The sequence below is a fragment of the Aotus nancymaae genome, unplaced genomic scaffold, assembly GCF_030222135.1.
Source record: "Aotus nancymaae isolate 86718 unplaced genomic scaffold, 86718_ANA_hifiasm-v0.15.2.pri h1tg000059l, whole genome shotgun sequence".
NCBI lineage: Eukaryota > Metazoa > Chordata > Mammalia > Primates > Aotidae > Aotus > Aotus nancymaae.
The window spans coordinates 55,814,838-55,837,901 of NW_026988473.1; the positions used below are offsets into that span (position 1 = coordinate 55,814,838).

The 23,064-nt window shown below is 38.9% G+C and overlaps 1 protein-coding gene across 3 annotated transcripts in view; it reads left to right on the forward strand.

Annotated features, from left to right (window-relative positions):
• The window catches only part of NUP98 (nucleoporin 98 and 96 precursor), a 114,711-nt gene that overhangs the window by 28,058 nt on the left and 63,589 nt on the right, over positions 1–23,064 (forward strand). Inside the window, exons 9-13 of one of the 3 annotated variants that reach the window (XM_064365245.1) lie at positions 1,790–1,927; positions 4,136–4,274; positions 8,168–8,260; positions 12,752–12,892; positions 19,849–19,982. In XM_064365245.1, the coding sequence (XP_064221315.1) occupies positions 1,790–1,927; positions 4,136–4,274; positions 8,168–8,260; positions 12,752–12,892; positions 19,849–19,982 (645 nt within the window). The remainder of the gene's footprint in view (positions 1–1,789; positions 1,928–4,135; positions 4,275–8,167; positions 8,261–12,751; positions 12,893–19,848; positions 19,983–23,064) is intronic. The other 2 variants (XM_064365246.1, XM_012456849.3) reach the window with 2 other exon arrangements.

Consider the following 23,064-nt stretch of genomic DNA (forward strand, 5'->3'; position numbering starts at 1 on the left):
CCATACTGTGTCCAAAGAGAAGGTCCTCATGGTTGTTACTAGGTTATTTCTAGGGACCTTTTTTAGGGAAGTGTAAAAATTAAAGGATGAAGTGATATATGAGTAATTGATCAGAACTTGGAATTTACCTAGTCTTAAAATTAGAGATACCTTTACTGATTAAAAAACAAGTAGGGGCTCGGCACGGTAGCTTGAGCCTGTAATCCCAGCACTTTGGGAGACCAAGGTGGGCAGATCACTTGAGGTCAGAAGTTCAAGACCAGCCTGGCCAACATGGTGAAACCCCATCTTTGCTAAAAATACAAAACTTAGGCAGTCACAGTAGTGAGTTCCTGTAATCCCAGCTACCTGGGAGGTTGAGGCAGAAGAATAACTCGAACCCCTGGGGAGGTGGAGGTTGCAGTAAGCCGAGATCGCTCCACTGCACTCCAACCTGGGCGACAGAGTGAGACTTCATCTCAAAAAATAAAAAAGTATAATTGTACCCAAAAATCTTCAAAATACTAAAAGACTGATTTCAGCAGCATATAAAATGTATTGGCCAAGTGCAGTGGCTCTTGCCTGTAATCCCAGCACTTTGGGAGGCTGAGATGGGCAGATCACTTGAGGTCAGGAGTTTAAGACCAGCCTGGCCAACATGGTGAAACATCGTCTCTACTAAAAATTGCTATTGGGTCTGAGATTTCTTTTGGGGGTGTTAAAAATTTAGATAGTGGGGATGGTTACACAACTCTGAACACGCAAAACATCATTGAATAGTGCACTGTAAATGAGTGAATATTATGGTGTGTGAATTATGTCTCAATAAAACTTTTAAAAATAGCACAGTGAATTCCCTATTCAGCAAGTCTATTAGCACAATATTTTTTCTTTATTAATAAGTAAAATATATTGTTAAACATTGGATGATACAGACTGCTCATTGGAAATGAGTATAGTTTCTCATTTAGAATTAAGGCTTTTGGCCGGGTGCCGTGGCTTATACCTGTAATCCCAGCATTTTAGGAGGCCGAGGTGGGTGGATCACCTGAGGTCAGGAGTTTGAGAACAACCTGGGCACATGGTGAAACCTCATTTCTACTAAAAATGCAAAATTCAGCTGGGCGTGGTGGCGTGCCCCTGTAATCCCAGCCACTTGGGAGGCTGAGGCAGAAGAGTCCTTTGAACCTGGGAGGCAAATGCTATTGTAAGCCGAGATTGTGCCCTGTACTTCAGCCTGGATGACAGAACTAAACTCTGTCTCAAAAAAAAATTAAAAAAGGAATTAAGGCATTTTAACATAACACTTCTACCTCTGTCCCTGTTGATTTATTTTCAGCTGATTATTTTTGGTTACTTGATTCTAAGTTCACTCCACAGCTTGATACTGATTAGTTTTTTTTCACCTAAATCTTTGAAAATGAAGCACCCAGTTTTACCATTTTGCTTTCAGTGTTGCAACCCTGACATCTCTTAGAGCACAGGAGTTAAAGTCTTATTATTTAATAGATACCTAAGACCTTAGAGTTCATCATCCTGGGAAGAACAGGGACTTAAATATAGGTTTGAATTTCTGGTCCTGCTACTCAGGAGCTATGGCATCTTGGGTAAGTTTTAAAATGCTCTGAGCTTTACATTCTTTCAGAAAATATACTCCCTGCTTTTCAGGGTTATTTTGAAGGAAATCATCTATATAAATTATTAGTGTCTGTCATATAAGCTTGAAAAAAAGGTAACTTTTTTATTAATCTGAGACTCTTTAAGGAAACTATCATAGAATATCTTTTAATTTGTATAATCTTTTTTGCAGGGTTTATTTGGAGTAACCCAAGCCTCACAGCCTGGAGGTCTTTTTGGGACAGCTACAAACACCAGCACTGGGACAGCATTTGGAACAGGAACAGGTCTCTTTGGGCAGACAAATACTGGATTTGGTGCTGTTGGTTCGGTAGGTTTTTACAGTTGACTGTAATTTGAAGATGAGTGTAAATTTGTTAAAGGAATTTCTTTTAAGGATTTGCCTATCTTGCAAGTATTTTTATTGGGTGTATTATTGTACCAGCCTAATATATGATTTTGAGAACAACTAAAAGCTATTTGATATAAAATGAAATTTCAGGTTAACTTCAGGTTTGTTTTCAGTTAGTAAATTCTTTACTTTTTGTGAGAGAGAGTCTTGCTTTTGTCGCCCAGGCTGGAGTGCAGTGGCTTGATCTCAGCTCACCGCAACCTTCATCTCCTGGGTTCAAGCGGTTCTCCTGCCTCAGCCTCCTGTGTAGCTGGGATTACAGGCGTGCACCACCATGCCCAGCTAATTTTTGTATTTTTAGTAGAAACAGGGTTTCTCCATGTTGGTCAAGCTGGTCTCGAGCTCCCAACCTCAGGTGATCCATCTGCCTCGGCCTCCCAAAGTGCTGGGATTACAGGCATGAGCCACTGCGCCCAGCCAGTTCTTTCCTTTTTAAAATTTCTTTGCCTCAGTGCTTATGTACATCATACTTCTGATAGCAGTTGGTTAAATTGTTGGATCTAAATTCAAATTTTTTTGCTTTGTTTGAATCAGATAATTTTTAACTCCTAGTTCTTCCCTCTGTTGTAGGTGATAGATTGGCATGCTATTTGGGAATTAAATGTTTTTAGGGTTGATCAAGTTGTTTAAATTGTTGAGGTACCCATGGTATTGTAAGAGCTTTGAACGTAAAAGGTTAAAAAGTAAAAAGGCCCGGGCATAGTGGATCACGCCTGTAATCCGAGCACTTTGGGAGACCGAGGCGGGTGGATCACTTAAGGTCAGGTGTTCGAGACCAGCCTGGCCAACATGGTGAACCCCTGTCTCTACTAAAAATACAAAAGAAAATTAGCCAGGCGTGGTAGTGGGCACCTGTAATACCAGCTACTTGAGATACTGAGGCAAGAGAACTGCTTGAACCCAGGAGGTGAAGGTTGCAGTGAGCCAAGATCGCGCCATTGCACTCTATCCTAAGCAACCAGAGCAAAACTTTGTTTCCAAAAAAAAAAAAAGGAACACAAAGTCCCTAAAACATACAGTCCTTTTTCATGGAGTTGAAATTTCTCTCTTCTTTTTTTAAACTTTGGATGGATATTTGAGGTGAGAAGTTGAGAAAATTGTATAATGCTTCAAGACAGTCTAGTACTTTTTTGTTATTTTTGAGACCAAGTGTCGTTCTGTTGCTCAGACTGTACTGCAGTGACACAGTCTTGGCTCACTGCAACTTCTGCCTCCCAGGCTCAAGCAATTCTCGTGCCTCAGCCTCCCAAGTAGCTGGGATTACAGGTGTGTGCCACCATATCCGGCTAATTTTTGTATTTTTAGTAGAGGTGGGATTTTTGCCATGTTGACCAGCTTGTTAACTCCTGGCCTCAAATGATTTTCCCTCCTCAGCCTCCCAAAGTGCTGGGATTACAGGAGTGAGTTTCTGTGTCTAGCTTCTAGTACTTTTTAGTGACAGATTTATTGATGTGTAGTCCACATGCCATACAATTTATCTCTTTAACGTGTACAGTAGTTTTTAGTATATTGACAAAATGTGCAGCTATCACCGTATTTAATTTTAGAACATACTCATTATGCCAAAAAGAAACACCATACTCATTGGCAGTTACTCCTGATTTTCCTGTAATCATCTTAAGCCTACTTTTTCTCTACGGATTTAGCTATTTTGAACACTTCATGTAAATGGAATCATAATATGTGGTCTTTTGTGACTGGTGTCTTTTATTTAGCATACTGCTTTCATAGTTCATCCATGTTGTAGCTTTTTCTTGTAATGATTTCTTCTGGCAAAGTAAATATTTGCTACATTTCTCTTAACAGGTAAAAAGATATTTGATGGCCTTGTTATTTTTTTCTTTGCCTCACTGAAATCCTGTTTCATTGGATTCATTGTGTTTCAGTGGTAATCCTGAGAGGTTACCATTAACTTTTCAGGGTAGGAGCAGTCTGTGTTTATAAAGTTAATCTTGCTCAGATTATTTTTTTGATAGCCTTTATTCACCTTTCTTCTACCTTTTTAATAAAAGTTAAGACATCTATCTCCTACCCCTTACCCAATCCAGTATACCTGAGGTAACCTGTATTTAGTTTGATGTGTATCTTAATATTATTTAAAATTTTCCTGTATTTTATTCTTTTTAGACCCTGTTTGGCAATAACAAGCTTACTACATTTGGAAGCAGCACAACCAGTGCACCTTCATTTGGTACAACCAGTGGCGGGCTCTTTGGTAACAAACCAACCCTGACTTTAGGAACCAATACAAACACTTCTAATTTTGGTACATATAAAAAGCAGGTTTGGCTCTCTTAAAGTTACACTGACCATACCACACATTATTCTCCTGATTCATATGATTGGAAATATTTAAAAATTCTCAGGTAAGCGGTGGCTTGATGTGAGGTACCAGAGGGAAAGATTTAAAGTCGTGGATATGGCTTGAGATAATTAGTAGGCATGTAAATTGCCTTTCATTTACTTTGAATTACCTCAGCAATAGCTGAGAAACCATAAAGGAAACACATTTGGTTAAGTAACACATTGCATGAGGCCAAGTTTCAAACACGTGGTGGTATACAGGAGAGATTTGGGTATTCTTATTTTTTTTTGTTGTGTTCTGTGTTTTTTGGTAGAGACAGGGTCTTTATATCATCTCAACCTCCCAGAGTGCTGAGATTACAGGTGTGAGCCCTTGCGCCTGGTGTGGTTATTCTTATTGAAAGTTGAAATGTGCCACACATCGTGGTGAGCACCTGTAGTCCCAGCTATTATTATGGAGGTTAAGTCAGGAGGATCACTTAGGAGTTCAAGGCTCTGCAATGTACTGTGATCACAGTCGTGAATTGCCACTGCATTCCAGCCTAGCACCATAGTGAAAGCAGGTCTCTAAAAAAATAATAAAATAAGAAAAATAATAGAAGAAAGTTGAAACCTTTCTGATTTAGGGGACTATTCAGTAGTTTCTTTTTGGCCGTTTCAAACATTTTGAGTGCATGTTCATTGTATGCATATTCGTTGTTAAAAATCTGGAAAATACAGAAAAGATTGAACAATAATTTTAAAAATCTTAACCTGTCTTAGAGATATGCTAGAAAAATTTAAACGAGTTTTATGGAACATGAAATAATTAATATTTTCCCTTCCCCTTCCCTCTTTTCATTTTTTGAGATGGAGTCTCTCTCTGTCATCTAGGCTGGAGTGCAGTGGCACGATCTCAGCTCACTGCAACCTCCGCCTCCTGGGTTCAAGCGATTCTCCTGCCTCAGTCTCTCGAGTAGCTGGGATTACAGGCATGCACCACTGGGCCCAGCTGATTTTTGTATTTGTAGTAGTGATGGGGTTTCCCCATGTTGGCCAGGCTGGTCTTGAATTCCTGAGCTCAAGTGATTTGCTTAGAGGTTTTTTTGGTTTGTGAATACAGTCACGTTCAGTGATACAAAAATAAAAGATGTCATCTTTATCTGAGTTTCTTCACTAACTTGTGTGCTGAATTTGAATTGTCTTTTTAATTTTAATTTGTAAAATTGAATTTTACAAGTTGATAAACTTATCAGTTAGAATCTGAGGAAATGTGTGGTATAAACAGTGTACGTTGGGATTTATTTCCCTCCTGTGGGTTTGAGGTAGTTCACAAGTATCTTGTTTTCTGCTGCTTATTGGGCTGTAAGATCTCTTTTCATTAAATTTTTATTCAGAAAGAAAAAGAATATCTCAAAGTATATTTTCTATTTTTTCATTAAGGAAAGTTGACAGTGCTTAACTAGGCAGCACTCCATTTTTGTGGCATAGTTATTAAAACAATTCAAGAAGAGGTTAAATAAATGTCTAAGTCAAATATATTGCAGTTAAGTCAGGTTACTTGCTTGGATTTTAAAATGACATGAAATATGATTGTTTTTAAACTTTTATATTCTTCAGCTTTTTCTTGACCTTTTTTATTGAGATAATAATCCAAATACTGGCATGGCATTCTATGATATTCTTAGTGATACTATCATCTGTTCCAAAATACTCTTATCTTTTGGACTGGTTTCCCTCTATGATTTTTTTGAGACGAATTTTTGCTCCATTGCCCAGGTTGGAGTACAGTGGTGTGGTCTTGGCTCACTGCAACCTATGCCTCCTGGGTTCAAGTGATCTTCCTGCCTCAGCCTCCCAAGTAATTGGGATTACAAGTGTGTACCACCACGGCTGGCTAATTTTTTTTTTTTTTTTTTTTTTGTAGAGAAGAGGTTTCACATGTTGGCAAGGTTAGTCTTTTATTTTTTTTTAAAGATGGGCTTTCACCATGATGGCCAGGCTGGTCTTGAACTCCTGAGCTCAGGTGATCCACCCACCTCGGCCTCCCAAAGTGCTAGGATTACAGGCGTGAGCCACCGCGCCCAGCCAAGGCTAGAAACTCCTGACCTCAAGTGATCCAACCGACTCTGCCTCCCAGTGTTGGGATTACAGGCATGAGCCACTGTGCCTGGTGCTCCATGATTTTTAAATGACTTCCTATGTTTTACAAACAGGGTTTTCTGGCTAACAGTTGATTTTTTTTTTTCTCTTATAAGAGATAAATGACATATTCATTAATTGTTTTGTTGATATTTAGCTCCAGAAGGAATAATGAAACTTTGTGAACATATGTGAACAAAAGAAAAGTAATGGCAGCAGTACAGAATAGGATCTTTGTTTGATACTTAGGGAATTTTTTTTTTTTTTTTTGAGATGGAGTCTCGCTGTGTTGCCTAGGCTGGAGTGCGGCGGTGTGATCTTGGCTCACTGCAGCCTCTGCCTCCTGGTTCAAGCGATTATTCTGCTTCAGCCTCCCTAGTAGTTGGGATTCTGTGTGTGTACCACCACGCCTGGCTAATTTTTGTATTTTTAGTATAGATGGGGTTTATCCATGTTGGACATGCTTGCCTTGAACTCGTGACCTCCAGTGATCTGCCCACCTTGGCCTCCCAAAGTGCTGGGATTACAGTTGTGAGCCACTGTACCTGGCTGATACCTGTGGATTTTAAAGGGGAATCATAGGACTTTGTCTAAATGGTGGATCATAGTGAAGGAAACTTCTCATGTACAGTCAGCCACACGTTACTATCCATGCCAGGTCCATCTATTCAAAATAAAAGCTACTATAGAGAGTTTTGTAGCAAATTTTTTTCTTAGCAGGGACCTTTGGGTTCAGTTGAAGTATCTTTATTGATTATTTTATTTTTATTTTTTAAACATTCTCACTCTGTTGCTCAGGCTGGAGTGCAGTGGCACGATCTTGGCTCACTGCAACCTCCATCTCCCAGGTTCAAGTGATTCTCCTGCCTCAACCTCCCAAGTAGCTGGGATTGCAGGCGTGCGTCACCACAGCTGGCTAATTTTGTATTTTTAGTAGAGATGGGGTTTTACCATGTTGGCCAGGCTGGTCTCAAACTCCTGACCTGGGGTGATCCACCTGCCTCGGCTTCCCAAAGTGCTGGGATTACAGGCATAAGCCACCACACCCAGCCAATTGTTTTATTTTTAGTGCAAGTTGGGGGGAATGAATTTTTCTTCTAAATAAACATGAAACATCCATGGAACACTTTGGGCCTTACAAAGGAAATGTTCCCAAAGCTCAAGCACATTCACTTTGCTTGGCTATTGATATTATCCTGTATTGAATTGATAGTTTTTAATTTTATTTATTTATTTTTGTTTTTGAGACAGAGTCTTGCTCTGTTGCCCAAGCTGGAGTGCAATGGCTTGATCTAGGCTTACTGCAACCTCTGCCTCCCAGGTTCAAGCCATTCTCCCACCTCAGCCTCCCGAGTAGCTGGGATTACAGGCTAATTTTTTTTTGTATTTTTGTAGAGATGGCGTTTCACCATGTTGGCTAGGCTGATCTTGTACTCCTGACCTCAGGTGATGCTGCCTCGGCCTGCCAAAGTGTTGGGATTCCAGGCATGAGCCACCACACCCAGCCTTTGAATTGATATATTAAGGCTGAAATATAATTAAGTAAATATGAAGACTTGTTTGCAGGGATGAAATTGTTTTTTAAAAAGTTAAATTAACCTACAAGTTAGGAGTCCTAAATATTAACTGAAAGGTTCACAACTTAGAGTCAGACTGCTTTATGTTAAACTCCCTTATAGAGGAAATTGAGAGTTATATTAAAAGTACAATCCACTCATTCTTTTGTCTTCCTAGGTTTTGGCACAAATACCAGTGGAAATAGTATTTTTGGAAGTAAACCAGCACCTGGTACTCTTGGAACTGGGCTTGGTGCAGGATTTGGAACAGGTAAGAAGCTGCTACCATGAGATGTAGACAGTGACACAACTTGACTTTCTAGTTGCTGGAACTTGAGAGATCTGTTTGATCATATTACTGGAATTAAGAATTCTAGCTTTTCATTTTTACAATTGTATTTGTGAAACATTCCTAGCAGTTATGGCTTTAACAGGCTTTAAAACGTTGGCACGTTTGTCTTAGAAGCTGTATGTTCCCTTTTCTACAAAATGTCCTCTAATAGTCCTGGTTTGTTTGGGATTTTTACTGTTTAATGTGAGAATTGTCATGAGGACATTAACTTTCAGTTTCCCCGTGTTACTTTTGTAACAGGGATTTAAGATCTTAAACTGTTTATCAAGTAAGCCCTAACAGAAGAGCAGAGCAATAAGAGCACATGCTGCTGAGATTAATAAATTATCATTTGCAAGGTCTTTGCATGACTATAAGTGTATTAGCATGTACAGTTAAAACAAGGTTGTTTAATTAAACATACAGTTTTGCCTACTTTTTCCAATTCATTTGATTGCAGTCGTGGTCATTTAGTTGTAGATCATTTCCATAGTCTCTGCTTCCACTGTCCAGTTATCTATTTTGTTTTTGTTTTGATTTTGCTTCTATCATCTGAGCATTCATCTGTCATATCCTTCTTTTTTTTTTTTGAGATGGAGTCTTACTCTGTTGCCCAGGCTGAAATGCATTGGTGCAATCTTGTCGGCTCACTGCAATGTCCGCCTTCCGGGTTGAAGCGCTTCTCCTGCCTCAGCCTCTCGAGTAGCTGGGATTACAGGCATGCACCACCATGCCCAGCTGGTTTTTGTATTTTTAGTAGAGACCAGGTTTCACCATATTGGTCAGGCTGGTTTCAAGTAGCTGGGATTACAGGCGTGAGCCACCGCACCTAGCTGTCATTTCCTTCTTAATGGAACCTCATTTTGTACTATGAAGAGTGTGTGTGTGTGTGTGTGTGTGTGTGTGTGTGTGTGTGTGTGTAGACTTGCCGTGTGTTTGTGTGTGTGTGTTTGTGTGTGTCTGTGTGTGTGTGTGTGTATGTGTGTATGTTGAGACAGTCTTGCTTTGTCCCCCAGGCTGGGGTGCAGTGGTGTGATCTTGGATCACAGCAGCCTCCACCTCCAAAGTTCAAGTGATTCTCCTGCCTCAGCCTCCTGATCTTGGCTCACAGCAGCCTCAGCCTCCAAAATAGCTGGGACTACAGGTGTGTGCCACCAGGCCCAGCTAATTTTTGTATTTTCAGTAGAGACAGGGTTTCACTATGTCGGCCAGGCGTCTTGAATTCATGCCTTGTGATCCCCCAACCTCGACCTCCCAAAGTGCTGGATTACAGGAGTGATTCACCACGCCTGGCCTTTAATTATCTTTTTAAGATTAAAAAATGGTTTTTTTTGTTTTGTTATGAGTCAGGATCTTGCTCTGTTGCCCAGGCTGGAGTGCAATGGTGCAATCTTGGCTCACCGTAGTCTCTGCCTCCTGGGTTCAAGCGATTCTCCTGCCTCAATCTCCCGAGTAGCTGGGATTACAGGCGCGCACTACCACGCCCAGCTAGTTTTGTGTTTTTAGTAGAGACAAGGTTTCTCCATATTGGTTACGCTGGTCTTGAACTCTCGATCTCAGATGATCTGCCCAGTTTGGCCTCCCAAAGTGCTGGGACTACAGGCGTGGGCCACTGCTCCTGGCCTAGGATTATATTTTTAAATGGAAACTATACCCTGTATGAGTGACTTTTAATCCAAAGGCTGAGGTGCATTAGTTGATGATAATATTAATGTAGTTGCCTGCAATCAGCATTTTAAGAAAATGAAGTAGAATTAAAAATCAGTAGGCTGGGCCTAGTGGCTTATGCCAGTAATCGCGGCACTTTGGGAGGCCTAGGCAGGAGGATTGCTTGAGGTCAGGAGTTTAACATCCTGAGCAACATAGTAAGACACTATCAGAAAAAAAGAAAAGAAAAAATAGATGTGCAGGGTGGCATGTGCCTATAGTCCTAGCTACTCAAGCAGCTCAGTGAGATGTGCTGTGGGAAGATCACTTGAGCCTGGGAGATAGATGCTGCAGTGGGTTATGATTGTACCACTGCATTCCAACCTGGGCAACAGAGTGAGACTCTGTCTTTTAAAAAATCGTTTTTAATATTAAGGTTAATATCCTTTTATGAAACTTTGTTTTAGTTGTGTTTATGTGTTTTGAGTCTCAGTGCTTTTATAGCATGTGCTGTAGCAAAAATGTTTGAAAGCACTATCTTACATAGTGTTCTGTAACTTGTATTTTCATTTCACATAATATTACCAGTTTTTTTTTATTTTGATCAGCACCTACAGATCGATCTCATTTTTAAAAACAAGGCAGATCAGGATAAAAATACCTATTTTTCCATTGATAGATTGCAACAATCTGTAGTCAAGTCATTTTATGATAATCCCTTTACAAACAGTCTGAACCTCACAGTGCCTTTTTTTTTAATTATTCTGTGGATTATTAAAATACAGTACAGTGATTTTAGACTGATCCATGGGTCATCATCCAGGGATGTTGTAAAGGTGAGGGCAATACATATTCAGAACAGAATTTTTCACCTATTTTATATATTTGAGTTTAACAAGTTTTTGTTTGGAGGCAAGGAGGTATTAGCCTACCAGAAAATAAAAAATTCTGTAATTTGTGCTGTAAACTATTTCCTCTGAGGAAGTAATACAATTTTAGTATTTCTTAGAGCTTGTATTACTAATAGTTTCGAACTTTAAAAGTATTATTCCTTGTCCCAAAGCTGTACTTTTTGAGGTAAAAATACTTTTATTGCTACATTGATGCCTTATTTTTAATGAAGTTGGACAGTCAGAGTAATTTCTGTTCAATAGTCATCCTTACTGATTTATATTTTGTAGATTGTCTTGGTATATAAACTTACTGTTCTTTTTTGATTGTGATTTCAAAGCAGTTCCCATACAGTACTTTTGACCTGCAAGTATTATATCTTTGAAGTGGTTTTGCTGATAAACGGTATTTGTTTCAAGATGCAGTTGATATGTTAAAAAGAATTTCAGAAGCCCTGCAAAGTGATGCATGCCTGTAGTCCCAGCTAAGGTGGGAAGATTACTTGCGCCCAGGACTTAGCCTGGGCGACATAATGAGACCCTGTCTCTCTCTCTCTCTCTTTTTTTTTCTTTTTTTTTTTTTTTTTTTTGGAGACAGAGTCTTGCTTTGTCGCCACGTGCCAGGCTGGAGTGCAGTGGCGCGATCTTGGCTCACTGCAACCTACCCCTCCCGGGTTCAGGCAATTCTCCTGCCTCAGCCTCCTGAGTAGCTGGGACTACGGGCACGCACCACCACGTCCAGCTAATTTTTGTATTTTTAGCAGAGACAGGGTTTCACCATGTTGGCCAGGGTGGTCTCGATCTCTTGACCTCATGATACGCCTGCCTTGGCCTCCCAAAGTTCCAGGATTACAGGCTTGAGCCACTGTGCCCAGCCTTCTCTCTTTTTTTTTTTTTAATAGGAACTTTAGATCTTAATAAATTGCCAGTAATTTGGGAGAAATATGGTGGGAAATGGAATAGATTTTTTTTAAAATAATGCCAATAACTTGTATTTACCATATTCTCCCCCATTTTACATTTCTAAAATCACTGCCAACAACAAGGTCCCTGAGCAAAATTCAACTATACAGGTTTCTGCAATGGATTTCTCCCTGGTGAAAACAAGTTCTTAGTCCAACCACTCTGGTTCATACTGAAATTTGAGTCTGTTTAGTAACCTCACCAGAAGACGTTGAGCTTTTTGTAAAACAAGTTTGTCTAGATAAAGTAGTTTTCATGAGATGGTATAATTGAAACTATTGTGTTAGTGAAAGAAGATATGTTGGATTTAGTTTTCTATAGTTTAGCCTGTATGTCAGTCAGAAAGATGACATGATTGTGTTAGTTGAGTATTTTGATTTACAAATATTGAATTTTAAGAATAATTAACTTTTAAAAATTGTTTGGAAATTGTTTGTACTACAGAGTAGCAGCTAAGAGCCCTGGTTGTCAAATACACCTACATTTGAACCCCATTTCTATCATTTATAACATTGTGATATCATGCTAATTTTCTAAAGCCTAAGTTTTCTCTTCTGTTAAATGGGAATAATAGTTTCTACATCAGACATAATAGCTAATTTTGATGAGCTTATAGTATGTACCTATCTCTTCTAAATGCTTTATATTTTTTATTCATTTTATTCTTAGGATAAATGTCTAAGCAGTATATTATGTCATATTATAGTTGAGGAAACTGAAGCACATAGAGATTTAAGTGTTTTACCTATGATGTGTATAATGTACTGAGCCCAACGCTTGACCTATAGTAGTATTTACCATATTCACCCCTTTGTTGAAACGAGTGGTCATTATGAAGTTTCCAAATGTATTATATTTTTAAGTAACTGACCTCTGGCACAACATTGAAAGGATCTTCTTTGGTGCTTTTTCTTTCCTCTTGTCTCCATAGCTCTTGGTGCCGGACAGGCATCTTTGTTTGGGAACAGCCAACCTAAGATTGGAGGGCCTCTTGGTACAGGAGCCTTTGGGGCCCCTGGATTTAATACTACGACAGCCACTTTGGGCTTTGGAGCCCCCCAGGTCCCAGTAGGTAAGTGTCAATCACTTTAAAAGGCTTTACTTAATTTTTTGCTAATACTTGCTGACCTGATTTTTCATCCCACCCCTGTTCCATTCCTGCCAAGGCATTGCATGCATGCATGTCATTAAACAGTTGTGTTGTAAAGAAGGGCTTATTAAGAGATCCTGACCTACTCTGGTTTCCCTGCTCCCAGGCCTTCTCTCTCAAACCACTTTTGATACTGTTTTTAATTCATCTGATATATAATGTTGTTCATATTAAATAATGTGCTTATATTGCTGTGTTTTGGTTTATTAAATCTAAGTAAATTTAACCTGTTATGGTAGATAAGAATTGAGCTCGGACTTCTTCCAATATAATTATGTTTACTAAATATACTATATTTCCTAAATTTAGTTTATCTATTGAAGTGTTTTTCATACTTCATTCATTTGAATATTCCTTCCCAGTTTTGGCAGTGTCCACCTACCACTTTTTTTATTATTTATTTTGAACCTAAGGAAATTAACTTTTTAATTTAAATAGCTTTTTAAAGAAAATTATGTTTCATGGGAAGTGAAAAACTGATTATCACCTGACATAAATAGAGTAACTGAGATAAATAGAATAGATAGATAGATAGATGGATAATATTTCTGTATCGCTAAATTAATCTCCCATATCATCATGATATATGTGTCACATTTTGAGAAATTTTGCAAATTTGAGCTACATGCTTACATATTTTTCTTATTCTGTCAAACTAGGTGATAGTGTTTCTTGAGTCTTCTTTGTTAAATGAGGATATTAGTACCCTTTCCTATGCTTCTATTAACCTTATTTCTTTTCCCACCTTTTTTCTTTCTTCCTTTTTTTTTGAGACGGAGTTTCGCTCTTGTTACCCAGGCTGGAGTGCAATGGTGCGATCTCGGCTACCGCAACCTCTGCCTCCTGGGTTCAGGCAATTCTCCTGCCTCAGCCTCCTGAGTAGCTGGGACTGCAGGCGTGCACCACCATGCCCAGCTAATTTTTGTATTTTTTAGTAGAGATGGGGTTTCACCTTGTTGACCAGGATGGTCTCGATCTCTTGACCTCGTGATCCACCCATCTCGGCCTCCCAAAGTGCTGGGATTATAGGCGTGAGCTACCGCGCTCGGCCCTTTTTTCTTTTTTTGTAGAGTTTTGCTCTGTTCCCTAGCCTAGAGTGCAGTGACTCGATCTCTGCTCACTGCAGCCTCTGCCTCCCAGGTTTAAGTAATTCTCATGCCTCAGCCTCCTAAGAAGGTGGAATTACAGGCATCTGCCACTGCACCCATTGAATTTTTGTAATTTTAGTAAAGATGGGGTTTTGCCATGTTGGCCTGGCTGACGTTGAATTCCTGACTTCAGGTGATCCATCCACCTCAGCCTCCCAAAGTGTTGGGATTACAGGTATGAGCCACTGCTCCCAGTCAGTTCTCATCTTTCTTCCTTTCTTTTTTTGTTTCCTTTTTCCTTTTGTCCCTTCCCCCTCCCCTATCCCTCTTCCCTCCTCCCTCCTCCCTCCTCCCTCCTCCCTCCTCCCTTCTCCCTTCTCCCTCCTCCCTCCTCCCTCCTCCCTTTTCCCTCCTCCCTCCTCCCTCCTCCCTTCCCCTTCCCTCCCTTCCTCCAGACTGGAGTGTAATGGTGTGATCTCAGTGTCAGCTCACTGCAACCCTCACCTCCCAGGTTCAAGTAATTCTCGTTTCTTAGCCTCCTGAGTAGCTGGGATTACAGACCCATGTCACTGTGCCTGGCTAATTTTTGTACTTTTAGTAGAGATAAGGTTTCACCATATTGGCCAGGCTGGTCTAGAACTCCTGACCTCAAGCAATCCTCCTCCTTGACCTCCCAAAGTGCTGGGATTACAGGCATGAACCACTGCACTTGGCTTAGACTTCCATTAATTCTTTCTTCTTTCTGTTTTCAATTCTACTTCAAACCTGGTATTCCCAAGTCCCTAGACTTTTGGAATCCTCCAAGGTAGATATGCTTCATTTGATCATACTAGTTGACCCTTGAACAACATGGGTGTTATGGGTGCTGACCCCCACACAGTAGTAGAAAATTTGCAAATAGTCTTTGATTCCCGAGCTTTATCGATAACACAGTCAGTTAACACACATTATGTATATTATATGTAGAACCTACTATATTCTTGCTATAAAGTAAACTGAAGAAAAGAAAATATTATTAAGAAAATAATGAGGCAGGCCGGGTACTGTGGCTCACACTGGTAATCCCAGCGCTTTGGGAGGCCTAGGTGGGCAGATCACCTGAGGTCAGGAGTTCGAGACCAGCCTGACCAACAAGGAGAAACCCTGTCTCTACTAAAAATATAAAATTAGTTGGGCATGGTGGTGCATGCCTGTAATCCCAACTACTTGGGAGGCTGAGGCAGGAGAATCGCTTGAACCCAGGAGGTGGGGGTTGCTGTAAACCGAAATTGAGTTGTTGCACTCCAGCCTAGGCAACAAGAACAAAACTCCGTCTTAAAAAAGAAAAAGAAAAAGAAAAGAATATCATGAGGAGGTTGAAGGGGTTGGTCTTGCTCTCTCTCGGGTGGCAGAGGAGGAAATTCACACATCAGTGGATCCACACAGTTCAAACTTGTGTTCAAGGGTCAGATGTAATTGCTGTTGAGTGTACTCCAAGCTGTTGTTTCCTCTATCCTGCTTGATCACTCCTCTGTTCACATCTTTCCCCTAGAAATTTGTCATATTTTCTCGTCTATTCATTTACTACCTTCCATTCTTTGTCATCGTGGGTTTATATAGATAAATTTTAATGTTTTTTAGCCATAGATTTTAATAAGGTCTTTGGAGAGAGAGGGGGTGAATTCATTCATCTCTGTGCAAACTTTATACTCAGCTTTATCATTAAAAATAGGCCAGGCAGGTGGCTAACACTTGTAATCCCAGCACTTTGGTAGGCCTAGGCGGGCAGATCACCTGAAGACAGGAGTTTGACCAGCCTTGCCAACAAAAAATAGCTGGACATAGTAGCAGGCACCTGTAATCCCAGGTGAGGCAGTAGAATTGCTTGACCCGGGGAGGTGGAGGTTGCAGTGAGTTGAAATCGAGCCACTGCACTCCAGCCTGAGCCATAGAGTGTGACTCTGTCTCAAAAAAAAAAAAAAAAAAAAAAAAATTTTTTTTTCTCATTTTTATTAACTTGGTTTTAGTAGAAGGAGGTAGCATAAATTACCATAATGTGCCATTTTTACTTGTATAGACTGCTTTTTAATAATCCATCTCTTTCTCCAAAGCGAATTAACAGTTCCTGACACAAGAATTTAGTTAATATTAAAGTTGCTTGCCTTAACGTTACTGCCCATTTAAAGGTAATTGTATTTACTAGAATGTACATCTTTGTATTATAGAATCTTAGTTTAAGGTACTTTAGAACTATGTGAGTCTACCTTGTGTTAAAAAACTTCAGTCATGGTGGCTTCTTTACAGGCAGCACAGTCTATTGTTCTGTCCTGATTGTTTACAAACCAAATCCTGCCTCCATAGAATTTCCACCCAGTGTTTCTACTTTTATCTCCTAAAGCTAAGCAAAACCAGTCTAGTATAATTTCTTTTTCTTTTTTTGAGAAGAGTCTCATTTTGTCACTCAGGCTGGAGTTCAGTGGCACAATCTTGGCTCACTGCAGCCTCCACCTCAGGCGATTCTCCTGCGTCAGTCTCCCAAGTAGCTGGGACTACAGATATATGCCACCATGTCTGGCTAATTATTATATTTCTAGTAGAGATGGGGGTTTACCATGCTGGCCAGGCTGGTCTTAAACTCCTGACCTGAAGTGAAGTGATCTGCCTGCTTCAGCCTTTCAAAGTGCTGAGATTACAGGTTTGAGCCACCATGCCTCACACTAGTAAAATTTATTTGTGGTAACCCACTGGCTTTCTTCTGGATAAAGTATCATTAGATTCTTCTGTTTCATCAGCAGACTTAGTGTTTATACTTTTCCCTATCCCTTTAATCATTTGGTCATGATTTAGTTCTTTGGAATCTTTTCTTGTGAAATTTTCTTGGGATTTAGTTCTTTGGAAAGTTTTCAAATTATTTTGACCAAGATTAAATGTAATACCAGTAGTTGCTTAAGTAGTACTTGCTTGTTTTCTTGTTTTTACTAACCTATCAAGATACTCTCTTATCTTTGTCTTTAAATACTAGATTTAACACAAAATTTATATTTATTCATACAAAAATAAAATTATGCTCATACACTTTCTTAATTGTGTTTGGATTTGTTACAGTAAGTTTTTGGGTTTTTTGAGCACACCCAGGTAGAGTGATGGGATCAACTAATACAGGTCAATTTTTTAAATGAGTCATTGCCTGTCCAGTAACAAAATGACCAGTGAAGTTTGAAATTCTAAAATTTTTCTTGAATCTCCTTCCTTGCATAGTCCCCAAAATAACAGTATGTTGTTAATCTGTAGTACTGTGTACCAAAAAAAACCTGTAGTACTGGGTGATTTTGTGTATTTTTTGCTCTTAAATTGGGTTTAGGACCTTTCTGAATGTAGATGATTTACTGTATGCTCTTTAAATTGATGTCTCTTGGTTTGAAATCCTGAGCAAATGTGTCCTGTCTGATTAAATATCAACATCAATATACGATGTTTTAGGGTTTATTGAATACATCAGTTTTAAGAAACCTTTGACTAAGGTAGCTCTACTTCTTTTTCATTAATTTAGCTATAGCAGCCTGTTCTGGTTTTTTTGTTATTACTGCTTTTGTTCTCCATACCGCCTGTCCCCCTCCACCCCCTCCCCACAACATTGTAAGAATTTTCAGAATGTTTTATGTCACGCCTTTATTGTGGATTATTATATTTTGGCTGTAACTTTATTTATAAATGTTTATAAGGGAAAAAGGTAGTATTTTTGTCTGTAAAATGACTTTAGTATGATTTGAGTTTTGATCAGTATTTTTGGAAAGAGATTTTATCTTGCAAAGAGGTTTCTTCATCAGTCAGGGTATACTGTAGTTGTTTTGCTTTTTTCTTATTTCTTACTTGGTATAATGGAAGATGGTGAATAGTTTTCATTGTTGCTTATGTCTGTTCCCTAAATTCTCTGCAGTTGACAACAAATATTCTTACACTTTGAGAGAAAATTACACTGACTTGAGTTTTTTTTCTTTCACTTTATATTATTTGAATGTTAAATGTAAATAATAAACTTATAAGGATAACCATTTTCTTCAGGAAGACACCTGGGTTTGGGGAGAAAAAAAACACCGCCTCATTTTTGTTTGTATGCTGCCTTCCTCTGTAGCCTTAGTGTACACATACTTTTATTCTGGAAATTTCATTTAATGAATCAAAAATAATTAATGAAACAAATTTATTATTATTATTTTGTTTTGTTTTGAGATAGAGTCTTGCTCTGTTGCCCAGGCTGGAGTGCAGTGGCATGATATTGGCTCACTGCAACCTCTGCCTCCTGGGTTCAAACGATTCGTTTGCCTCAGCCTCCCGAATATCTGGGACTACAGGTGCTCACCTCCACGCCCAGCTAATTTTTTTGTATTTTTAATAGATACAGGGTTTTGCCATGTTGCCCAAGCTAGTCTCCAACTCCTGAGCGTAGGCAATTTGCCTGCCTCAACCTCCCAAAGTGCTAGGATTGCAGGCATGAGCCACTGAGGCCAGCCTATAATTTTTAATAACTACATAACCGACTATGTTGATATGTCATATTTTTACAGTTTTTTTTTTTTTTTTGAGACAGAGTCTCACTCTTTTACTCAGGCTGGAGTATAGTGGCGTGATCTTGGCTCACTACAACCTCCACCTCCTGGGTTCCAGCCATTCTTCTGCCTTAGCCTTCCAAGTAGCTGGGATTATAGGTATGTTCTTCCACACCCAGCTAATTTTTTGTATTTTTAGTAGAGGTGGGATTTTACCATGTTGGCCAGGCTGGTTTTTAACTCCTGACCTCAAGTGATCCACTTGCCACAGCCTCCCAAAGTGCTGGGATTACAGGCGTGAGCCACCACTCTGGCCTACAACTGTTAACTTAATATTGGACACGTAGGTTGTTTCCGTGTATTGACTATTGTATATAATGTGTAGTGAACACTTAGGAATATTTTTTCATTTTCTTTCTAGTTTAATTAAGTCCTTGAGTTAAATTTTCATGATTAAAATTATTAGATTAAAAAATATAGGTCAATTGTGGTGGCTGACTCCTGTAATCTCAGCAGTTTGGGAGGCCAAGGTGGGCAGATAGCTCAGGCTCAGGAGTTCACGACCAACCTGGGCAACATGGCGAAACCTCATCTCTACAAAAAAAAACACACAAGAAGTCAGCCGTTGCAAGTGTGGTGGCTCGCCCTTGTAGTCCCAGCTATTTGGGAGGCTGAGGTTGGAGGATCACTTGAGCCCGGACGCAGAGGTTGCAGCAAGCCAAGATTGTGCCGCTACACTCCAGCCTGGGTGGGGGTGTGTGTGTGTGTGTATACATGCATATATGTGTGTATGTGTATATATATATTTATGCGCACGCACGCGCACACACACAAACACACACAGAGTACTTGCCCTGTATACTGTCATATTATTTCCTTTAGACAAATTAAACCAGTCTATAATGTTTTCAGAAGTCAAAGACTATGGCTTTTATGCAGCTATTGCAGTGATAGGTATGCATAAAATATTTGATCAGTGTTGTTTACATTTGCCATTCTTTGATTAGTAGTGACAGTCAACACTGTGTAAATGAATTTATGTGGGTATTGTCTCTTACAAAATGCCTCTTCCTAAGTTTGACCTATTAGCTTATTTGATTCTTAATTTTCTTCACAGTTTGCTCTATACACACCCTGCCTCAATGATACTCTTGATATGAACATTTTGAAGACCACTTCTTCAAAAGGAATACTGAGCTCTGTGCTATAAATACATCGTATCCTTGCATTTATATATATTTTTTCTTCTCTTTTTTTAAAAAAGCTTTGACAGATCCAAATGCTTCTGCTGCCCAGCAGGCTGTTCTCCAACAGCACATCAACAGTCTAACATACTCACCTTTTGGAGACTCTCCTCTCTTCCGGAATCCCATGTCAGACCCTAAGAAGAAGGAAGAGGTAAATTTAAGGATATTTCTGTAAAATATCATATCAGAGAAAGAGAAACTGAATGTGCAGAATGTATTTTTTTTTTTGTCTGTATATGTTAAGGGATTAAGTAAATCTAGGTGTAATTCATTTTTGAAGACATTATTTGACTAAGCCAAGGGGTAAATTATTTTTGCTGTGTCTGGAAGGTGTTGTGACAGTGAAATGAGTGCTAGACTGAAGATCAAGGCTGAGGGTTTTCAACAGCCCTGAAATAAGGCAGATATTAATATTCTCAGTTTTAATTTAAAAAATTTCTTTTTAAGTTTGTTTTTTATTTCTTTTTTTGAGACAAGGTCATGCTAGTAACGAACTTCTGGAAGCGATCCTCCCGCCTTGGTTTCCCAAAGTGCTGGGATTACAGGTGGAAGCCACCATGCCAGCCCTGTTCTCAGTTTTCTCAAACTTATTCTCAAACTAAGGCTTAGAGAGGCTGACTTTCCTCAAATCATAATGCTCTTAAGTGACATAACCAAAATCTTAACCTCTTGATTTTTACATAGCTCTGTCTTTAATTTTTTATAACTCTAGTGACAAAAACGTGATCTTTGGTTCACATGGTATTAAAATTATAGTCTTTGGTCCGTTTTATCCTTATTTTACCACTTATAATCTATAAGACATTAGAAAATGAGAAAGTCATTTTGCATCCCTAAATTTCTTCATCTGTAAAATGGGCATAGTAATACTGTTCAATTTTGAGGGGTAAATGAAATGATGCATACCAGGATCATAGTAAATTGCTCAGTGTACAGAAATTATTATTCAGTCAATTATGTCATCACATATATGCCTCAGCTTTTTATTTATTTTTATTTATTTTTTTCCTTCCACCTGGCAACTTTCATTTAAAGCTTTTTATTTTTTATCTCTTTTTTTTTTAAGAAATGGGATCTTACTATGTTCTTAAATTTAACTGTGTAAGCTATATATGAGAAGCAAAGTATGAGTATGAAAGTACCTTTGAAAGTGATGCGTAAATGATTAGATGAAAATTATGTTATTTATGCATCCTGATTTTAGGTGGCTATGTGCTAGGCATTGTGTTGTTAAGTGCTTAGGATACAAAATGAGAAAAAACAAGAATTTATTAAGATTGCTATCCGGTGACAGATCAGACATATGAGCACTTAAATTTATACTGGCTTGGTAGAGTGTGTACTAATAGAACAGTGTCTATCTATGACGAATAGATAAACAAAATGTTGTATATGTATGACTAAATGGAATATTATTCAGCTATAAATAGGAGTAAAGTACTGATACATGCTATAATGTGGATGAACCTTGAAAACATAAGTGAAGGCCGGGCATGGTGGCTCACGCCTGTAATCCCAACACTTTGGGAGGCTGAGGTGGGCAGATCACCTGAGGTCAGGAATTCAAGACCAGCCTAACCAACATGGTGAAACCCTATCTCTACTAAAAAAAAAATACAAAATTAGCTGGGCATGGTGGCTCATGCCTGTAATCCCAGCTACTCGGGAGGCCGAAGCAGGAGAATAGCTTGAACCTGGTCGCTGGAGGTTGCAGTGAGCTGAGTTTTCACCATTGTATTCCAGACGGGGCAACAAGAGTGAAACTGTCTCAACAAAAAAAAGAAAACAGAAGTGAAAGGAGCCAGACACAAAAAGTCACATGATTTCATTTATATGACATATCCAGAATAGGCAAATTCATAGAGAAAAAAAGCAGATTCATAGTTGCAGAGGGAAGAAATTGAGAGGAACTGAGTTTCTTTTTGAAATAATCGAAGTTTTTAGGAATTAGATAGTGGTAATGGTTGCACAACCTTGTAAATATACTAAAAACTATTGAAGTAAATGAGTTAAAATGGTGAATTCTATGTCATGTGAGTTTTATCTTAATATAAAATTTAAAATATAGTAGTGAAAAGATCATAGCTGATTGGATGAATTTGATAAGGCTTAGTTTTCGGAAGAGAAACATTAAAATTTTTTGTATCGTTATGTAGGTATTGGCAAGTCTACTGCAAGTATTCCAACCAAAAACTGAATTGTGAAAGATCACAACAATCTGGGAATAACAAAGATTCATTGTTACTAAAGTGTAAACTGGGAAGAGAAGAATAAATTGTGACAGACTCGATATGCTAGACATTTTTATTTGAAGTGGTTATATAATCTCATTTATGCTTTTAGGAAAAAACAAATGTAGAACATCCTCAGGATGCTGTAGGATGTTATAGAGGTGCCATCTGAAGCACCCTGAAATTTAGTTGTGTGTCCTCCACTAACTTGTAGTTTCCTCAGTAATCAGGGGAAGTAACTTTATTCCTAGTTCCCAGAGTTTGACTTATGGTAAGTATTAATATTTACTAAAAGGTGGATAAATGTAAGCTAATATCTGTCCTTTTTTTTCCCAGAGCAATTTTCATTGCATAGAAGTTGAATATTAATTCATGGCAGAGTCTCAGTGTTTCTTGAAATACAAGATTTTTGGTTTAATTTAAAAGCAATGCCTATGGCTTAGGATTTTTTTGGTATCGTGTTTTCATCAAATGAACATAAATACTGTTTTTCAAAGCAAAATGATTGCAAGCTAAACTCTCTTTCATAGGATGAAGAGAATTAACAAGATGTATTAATGTGTTGTGTTAGTACATTTTAATTTACAAAACTTTTTTTCAGATGTATTATCTGGTTTTTTTGGAGACAAAGTCTCACTCTGTCACCCAGGGTGGAGTGTGGTGGTGAGATCTCTGCTCACTGCAACCTCCACCGCCTGGGTTCAAGCAGTTCCTATGCCTCAGCCTCCCTAGTAACTGGGATTACAGGTGCACACCACCATTGTCCAGCTAACAGCTTCATTATCTTAATTACATTTTTTTTTTTTTTTTGAGATGGAGTTTCGCTCTTGTTACCCAGGCTGGAGTGCAATGGCGCAATCTCGGCTCACCGCAACCTCCGCCTCCTGGGTTCAGGCAATTCTCCTGCCTCAGCCTCCTGAGTACAGGCACGCGCCACCATGCCCAGCTAATTTTTTGTATTTTTAGTAGAGACGGGGTTTCACCATGTTGACCAGGATGATC